The 7992-nt window shown below is 42.5% G+C and overlaps 1 protein-coding gene across 1 annotated transcript; it reads left to right on the top strand.

Moving 5' to 3' along the window:
* The first annotated feature begins 749 nt into the window (after positions 1–749).
* On the top strand, positions 750–7730 carry LOC108939204 (forkhead box protein J1-A-like). Its single transcript, XM_018760357.1, has 7 exons — positions 750–834; positions 1496–2058; positions 2504–3169; positions 3804–4022; positions 4488–4733; positions 5277–5522; positions 7534–7730. Exons 2-7 carry the CDS (start codon positions 1537–1539, stop codon positions 7618–7620), a joined length of 1986 nt encoding a protein of 661 aa, XP_018615873.1. The 5' UTR covers positions 750–834; positions 1496–1536; the 3' UTR covers positions 7621–7730.
* Positions 7731–7992: the final 262 nt, after the last annotated feature.

Raw genomic sequence — 7992 nt, 5'->3', positions numbered from 1 at the left:
AATAGTTAAATAGTTTAATACTGACTACTTAAGTTTTAAGGAAAGTCGAAAAAAGTAAAATTCAACAGTATTAACAGTAACAGTCCTGTCTGTGCGCTGGAACTTTTGGGGGCTCATAACGAATTTCAAGAACGTTCTTTCGACTTGTTCTTAGCTGACGTGCCTCAGGCTTAATCCCCCCCACTGCTTTAATAAGTACAGTTTAATTTTTACCTTACATTTATTCATATATTCAGTTTATTTCACAGCACAGAATAGCCTTGGAGTAGGTTCGAATCCCACCTGCAGTACCCTTGAGCAAGGTACTTACCCTATTGCTCCAGTAAAATACCCAGCTGTATAAATGGGTAAATACTAACAGTTGATTTACAGTGACTGTGTGTAAGTCGCTTTGGAGAAAAACATCGTCAGCTAAATGAATAAATAGCCGCTCGCTACTGGAGAGACCCACGTTCGAATCCCAGCTCTGGTTGTAGTGTTTTTGATCAACAGATTTACCCTGAATAAATGTGCAAACACTGTGGAATACAGCAAGATCAGCAGGTGACATAATACAAGCCTAACACTGTAAGTCTCTTTGGAGAAAAGCGTCAGGAAAATAAACTAAGAATTCGAATGCACAACTCTTGTGACGTCACCGACACGGTCTCGAAACACCGAGCTCTTAGTGACGTCACGTCTTGTTTTATAACTCGCTTCTTGCGTCACAGATCCAACCGCTGCACACATATATATATATATCGAATGTTCTGTGGACACACACTTCGAACGTTCACTTAGAACGTGCGGACACGGACCGGAGGAGCAGCGCAAAAAGAAGAAACTATTAAATAGGTAAAGAGTAATGTATGCGCAGATTGTATGTAAATATTACACATTATTTTAAAAAAATTACACAAGGGACAGCAAGCGTTGCAGGTACAAGATAAAAAATATATATTTAGGTGGATTTAAAAGAGCGTTCCCATAAAAATTATGGAACGGCAATCGTTGATGTTGCAGCTTGGACTTAGATAATAGATGGCTTTCAGCCTGAGCAAGTGGGATACTTGGAAAAATATTTTTAAATTTTAGATATCTTTTAAAAGCCTCCTTCCCCTCTTTCTACCATATTCTGTGTACATACTGTGTATCACTTTTCTGAAAATGAGTATTTTATTGTAAAGACATACAATAAGATATACACAGTATGTTAGAATGTATAGATGGTTGACACAGGGCTGTAAATCTAGGTACTGTTTAGGTTTAAGTGCATAATGAGCTGAACTTAGTTATAGATAGTTTCTAGGTACTCCTCATAAAGCCCCACTGTAATACACTGTACTATAGTTAGTGCCCAGGAGGCATGGTCAGTTAAGTAGGAGCAATAATTGTGTGTACTTGTTAATAGCTCAGTTGTCATCATTTGTATTCTTTTGCTAGCTTCTTATGAAATCAAAAATTTTATTTTTAAACCACTTCCAAAATGCGTAATATTCATGCCTTGTTTTTGCAGACAATCTGGAGTGCTGCTCAGGAGAGAAAGAAAAGTCCATAATGTCACTGAGTGGCGTGTGGTCTGATGGTTCTGTGGGGTTTAAAGGCGATGACCTCGCTCACAGCAGCAATGGTTTGGTGACAATGGATGACCGCCTCACTAACCTGGGGTGGCTCCAGGAGTTCACAATCAGTGTCAATAGGGCCCAAAAGACTTCATCTCACCAAAATCAAATCCATCTCTGTGAGCACCAGAAGATGGTGAGCTCTGATGTCACTCCGTTACCCACAGCACAGGACCCAGTATCAATGGACACACCTCGAAGCCCTGGCTTTTCCACATCCATGGCTTTGAAAAAGGGCATCTCCTCCTCTTCCCTCCCCAGCCTGGTTACTCATGGCCACTGCCCCCAGGAAGTTGATTACAAAACTAACCCAAACGTAAGGCCACCATATTCTTATGCCACCTTGATTTGCATGGCTATGCAGGCCAGTAAAAGCTCCAAGATCACACTGTCATACATCTACGAGTGGATCAAGGAAAACTTTTGCTACTTTCGCCATGTGGGCCCCTCCTGGCAGGTGAGTGGGTATTCAGTGAATGCAGTCGGGCGCTGGGTCTTTTGCTTGATTGTATGATGTCACCACATTAATGGAAAGGGGGATTGTTAGAAGGGACCATGTAGTACCATTTGAAGCTCACAGGTTTATGGTCCTTCATATCCCTCCAGACATTGCATATATAAAGAGTGAAGGGGGTGCAGTGGCGCAGCGGGTTTGGCTAGGTCCTGCTCTCTGGTGGGTCTGGGGTTTGAGTCCTGCTTGGGGCGCCTTGCGACGGACTGGCATCCTGTCCTGGGTGTGTCCCTTGTGCCCTGTGTTGCAGGGTTAGACTCCAGCTCGCCGCGACCCCGCTTGGGTCAAGTGGCTTCAGCCAGTGTGTCTGTATATATCTATATATATAGTATAAAATATGCTGGTTTCACTTCAATTAAATTAGTTTGTTTTTTTTAACAAACTGTTACAGAACTCAATCCGACACAGCCTCTCAGTGAACAAGTGCTTCATAAAAGTTCCACGGCAGAAGGGTGGACCAGAAAAACGGGGCTTCTGGACAATTGATCCCCGGAATGCTGACCAGCTGCTGCGTGATGCATACAAGAAGACTCGAATGCCCTCCGTGAAGATCAACCCTGCTTTCCAGGCTTTGGTGAAGCCATCACCCATTGCCCACTCGGGGTTCCCTCCTGCTGTGGAAGGGGTCGTGTCCGTCAGTCCAGAGTCTAAGAACATGTGGCAGGAGTTCAGACAGGTCACAGGGGCAGATCAGAACTGGGATCCATCCAAAATCAAGAGAGCTGTGCCCAGATCAGGGAAGAGATGCAACTTTAAGAGGAAGCGAGCAAATCAGAACAGGATGATACCAGCAAAAATGTCTCGCCACTTCAGCTCCCCATTGCTGTCCTTTGATGAACAGGAGAGCCAGGGCCCTCTGAAAGATAGTACCAACTGGGTTGTCACGTTGGAAAATGACCAGGACCAGGCAGTACACAATACGCACATCAGCTGTCTGCAGCAGAGGAGCCCTTCAGAGGTTAGTGAAGACAGCGAAGGCACTCACATTATGCCCTTGACCCAAGAAAATATCTTGGACTTGGACAACAACCCAGCCACTGCAGATATCACTCAGCAGGTGAGTGACTGTTGACTGTTGATCTATCACATGACTCAGCCATTAGCCAACTCTGTGTTTCTCTCAGCATTTCTATGATACAGAATGAAAGGAGAGAAGGACTTGGTATAAAGCTGTGAAACCAGTGATCTTGTTTTGTAAACTTTGTATATGGTGAATGTTTCACAAACTTCTTCCAGTCCAATGTAAAGATGGAACAGCCAAAAAGGCTGCTGTCCATCTGCACACATCTTGACACAGAGCAGTTTGGTTTAAGATCGAAGGCCACATGAATGATGCGATGCACTATTTAAAGCAGGAAATTAGTTGTCACCTTTAGATTTCACTTCAGTTACCAAACTTCCTAATCTGTTACCTTCAAGCAATTTTAAATGACAGATATAATTAGACATTTACCAGCAATATTTCACAGTCACAAGAAAAGATTTAGCAACAAAAACCTCCCTGTAGTATATTTCATAGTATCCTGAGATAGTATATCACTACTTTCTTATACTCCACATATGGCCATATGTGGTGTAAATCCCCTCACCACTATATGCTGTGCTGCTGCCACCTAAAATACTTGTTCGATTTTAATTGCAATTATGACAGAGAAAACCTTGTTACTTACCAGTGTGTTTCTCCTGGAAAGGATGATTGCATAACCCCAGGCAGCATAAAACAACTGAGCCCCATAGACAGCAACCAGGATCTGGCAGTACACGCCACGCAAACTGGTCATCCACAGCAGCAGAACCCCACAGAGGCCAGAGCTGACAGCGAGGGGGCCCACCTTTTCTTTCAAACCCTGGAAGAATTCTGGGACAATGATGTCAAGGCCTTCAGGGCCGCTGCAGACTCCACCTGGCAGGTGAGTAGGTATCTAGTGCACATACTGACACCGAGAATCCTTGACATTAAATCCTTGTTTTGATGCAGCCATTAGCCATCTACGTATATGTTTCTGTCAGTACAAGTTTCCTCAGCTTAACACGGCTGATTTGTTCTGTGAAATAAAATGGTCACACCAGCTCACTTCATCATATCTTTAAGAATAACAGTTCCAGTCCACACTTACAGTGGAGACAAGCAGCAAGTAAGAGTAGGCAGTGGAGTGGAGTATTTTTCAGCTTTAGTTAATTCTGTCCGTAGTTTTTTTCTCCTTTACTAGAGCAGCAAAAATGGCATGTTATGGGTATTTATAGAAGTACATGGTAGGTAAAAATTATTTCTAAGGAGGTTTAATGCTTGATTCATTTTAATTGTAATTACAGTATGTTAGACCTCATGTTAGTATGCTGACTTCATTACTTACCTGTGTGCTCTGTTTGTGTAGGATGACTGCGAAACCCTACTGGACTTAATTGAGGAGCTGATCCCAGAGAGCACTGTCCAACTGAGCATCATACAGGACAATCCGGATCTGGCAGTGAACACCGTAGACAATGGGCGTTCACAGCAGCAGAGCCCCATGGAGGTCATCAGGCATAGTGAGGGCGCCTACTTTTTCCCACAGCCCAAAGATGAAACCTGGGACTTTAATGTGAAAACCTTTCTGTCCTCTGCAGATACCACCTGGCAGGTGAGTGAGTACCGAGTGAACATACTGTCCCTGGGACAGTTAATCATCACATGGCCAGTTGTATTATTGGGTAAATCATTTTAAGTAACTTAGCGAGCATATGTTGTCAACTTGTACAAAAGCATCAGATAAATAATAATAATAATAATAATAATATCAGACAAGGAAAGACTCCTTAAGTTCATGGTGCTTGTTGTGTGTTTACTGTGCTGCCACTCCTTGGTGAGGCCGCTGGACCAGAGGCAGTTCTGTCTCTCATCCAAATGTCTCTAGTTCGTGTTTATAGAAGTGTTGTATGTTTATTTTCAGTAATGAATATAAAGGTTAAAAGACACAACAGCCAAATTACCTCTAGAAAAATGTTAAAAATAATCTGAAATATTAATCTTTTATTTAGAGGTTGCCTTTTGTCCAATGTGTTTTACAATGTTGACTTGCAACTTCACAATGAGTTAGCAATTTGTACAAGAGTTGAGATTGAATCCAGGACCTTCAGGTTGTACTGTATGGACATCCACTGTCTTGTTTTTTTCTCCTGTGAAGGATGGCTGCGATGCCCTACTGAACTCAATTGGAGAGCTGAATCCGGGAAGCACTGTGCAGCTGAGCTCCATAGAGGACTGTCAGGACCTGGGTGTGAACACCATGCACACTGGCCCTCCACAGCAGCAGAGCCTTGGAGAGGCCAGAGTGGACAGTGAGGATGACCACTTTTTCTCCCAACCCCAAGAAGAAACCTGGGAATTTAATGTGAAAACCTTTCTGACCTCTACAGACCACACCTGGCAGGTAAGTGGGTAGCAAGCACACATTTTGGCACTGGGACAATTAACCATCATGTGACACCAGCAGACATCTGTGTGTTTTGGTCAGTGCAGGTTCCTCCTGCTTTATCAGTAGGGTGCCAATGAAAGATGAAAGATATGAAAGAAACTGTTTTCAAGCTCTCCCCCTACAAAGCTACATTGTATAATAGGGTTTTGTAAAATTTTTTACACATTATTCATTTAAAATAATATTAATATTGAATAATATAAATACGGTGTAGTATTATAATTCTGTTTTCATGCTGCTCTTATTTTCACATTCATTTCTAAATCTGCTTGCTTTCAGGTTTTCTTTTCTGCACCACAAGAACATTCATGATTTATCTTGCTAGTCATTGTAAAAATTAAGTGAATTGAATTTCAAACTAAATGTTCTGTAATAAAAACATTTTTGTAACTAAAACACTGATAGACATATTGTCAATAAACAGTATGTAGTCAATAAGAAATATGAGTACCTTGATCCACCAGATGTTCTCACACGTTAAAGGTGGGAGTGGGGTGATCGCCCTTATTACAACCAGGACTCAAAAATAATAATGTTTGAGAGACGAGCATTATCTGTTTCTCTTAATATATACAAATGACATACTTGAGAAACTACAAAAAATACTACTTGTGTTGACATTTGGCTAATCTGTTGTATACCAAAAGCAATAACATGAAGGGGTGAGTCTTTGAAAAACATTTTTTCATTGGTACCCTACTTATCAGGGTAGGTACCATTCAAAAAACACAGAATTTTGTTCTGTGAAATTGCCTGTTAGGTGGGGGAACAATTAAACAGTAGTCAAACTACAATTTTCATTCTTAAAAAAATTACCTTATCATGGACCTGGAAAGTAGTGTGTAAAAATTAATTTAAAAAAAACATCAGAAGACATTGCAAGCAATAAAATGATCACAGCAGTATACTTAATCATATTTTACAGAAAGTATTCCACAGTACACACATATAGTTCAGAACACTGTATAAAAGGTGTTTTGGAGAGTACTAATGTGGGCAGGTCGTGTATAATGCAGAACTTGCTGAAATGATGCTAAACCAAACTCATGGGCGATGGGTGGAGTGGTGGTTAGAGCCACATCTTGCAGTCAAGAGGACCAAGGTGTGAATAAAGAATTACACTCCCCTCCCCCTGTAGAATCTTTGATTAAGATATTTCCACTAAATTGCTTCAGCAGAAATTATCCAGCTCTATAAGTGAGTCAGTCATTATAAATGGCTTAGTGAATAAAACCTTGTAAGACAACAAAGATCAGACTCATTGAATTTAAACTATAGTGCTCAGTGGACAAACGTAAAAGGCCAGGGGAACATCAGACTTGCTTTAACTTAGAGATTCACTTATTGTCCCCCCCCTTGAGTTTTATCCCATGACATTAAACTTCCCATATGTCTGTAATTCATTCATTCATTGTGTTTCCATTCAATAATGAATATGAAGGCTGTAAAACATAACAACCCTATTACTGTGACAACTGTCATTTTAAAAGCTGTACTGTGGCAGGTTTTGGGGCAGGTTCGGTTGCCTGGGCAGGATTGTGAGGCAATGGACAGCAGGGTTCTCTCTCAAAAAGAGACTTTAGCTTAAAACCAAAACTGGGGATAGGGCCCCTTTAACACAAACCAAACAGACAGAGTACTCATTCTGTCAACCAGGAGCAATACCCAAAAGAACAACAAAACTGGCAGCATAGAACCAAGCCTGGTCTTGCTCTGGAAGCCATACATCTGTAGTTCTACCTCCTAAGGGCTCAAACCAGCTGCTTAATTGTCCTCCACAATTAGCAACAGCTTGCCCCATTGTGGCATTTGGGCTTGGCTATAATGTTGGGGGCTGGAGTGTTGAGAGCTGTCCATGAGGAAGATCCTGCTTCCTGCCCTGGGTTGCACTGGCCATCAACTCACACAAAATACAGTATATAACAATTTATTGTGGCTAAACCTAATCACATACCATTTGTTGTAGGATGATTGGGATACTCTGCTAACTGGGGAGCTGAGTCTGGACAGCAACAGCAAATTGAGTCCCACCTGGCAGCTGTGTGGATGTTGATTGCGTGCACTGGTACTGAGCTCCACTGTGTGATGCTACCTACCATCAACTTTCTGTGTCCTTACGTTTTTTGACAATGAATAAAAGCAAAGACTGACTAATATAAGGGACCAGCCATCCATCCATCTTCCTCCGCTATCCGGGGCCGGGTCGCAGGGGCAGCAGTCCGAGCAGAGTCCTCCAGACTTCCCTCTCCCCGCAAACCTCCTCCAGTTCCTCTGGGGAAACCCCAAGGCATTCCCAGGCCAGCCGGGAGACATAGTCTCTCCAACGTGTCCTGGGTCTGCCCCGGGGCCTCCTCCCAGTGGGACAAGCCCGGAACACCTCCCCAGGGAGGCGTCCAGGAGGCATCTGGAACAGATGCCTGAGCCA

Source organism: Scleropages formosus, chromosome 19, assembly GCF_900964775.1.
Source record: "Scleropages formosus chromosome 19, fSclFor1.1, whole genome shotgun sequence".
NCBI lineage: Eukaryota > Metazoa > Chordata > Actinopteri > Osteoglossiformes > Osteoglossidae > Scleropages > Scleropages formosus.
This window is presented reverse-complemented; position numbering and strand designations above follow the sequence as displayed.

What these genes read in the sequence shown, in the direction of transcription:
- LOC108939204 (XM_018760357.1), top strand. Translation starts at nt 1,537, where the DNA reads ATGTCACTGAGTGGCGTGTGGTCTGATGGTTCTGTGGGGTTTAAAGGC. An exon ending in CTGCAGACTCCACCTGGCAG is followed by an intron (nt 4,023 to 4,487) that starts GTGAGTAGGTAT and finishes CTGTTTGTGTAG; the next exon opens with GATGACTGCGAAACCCTACT. An exon ending in CTGCAGATACCACCTGGCAG is followed by an intron (nt 4,734 to 5,276) that starts GTGAGTGAGTAC and finishes TCTCCTGTGAAG; the next exon opens with GATGGCTGCGATGCCCTACT.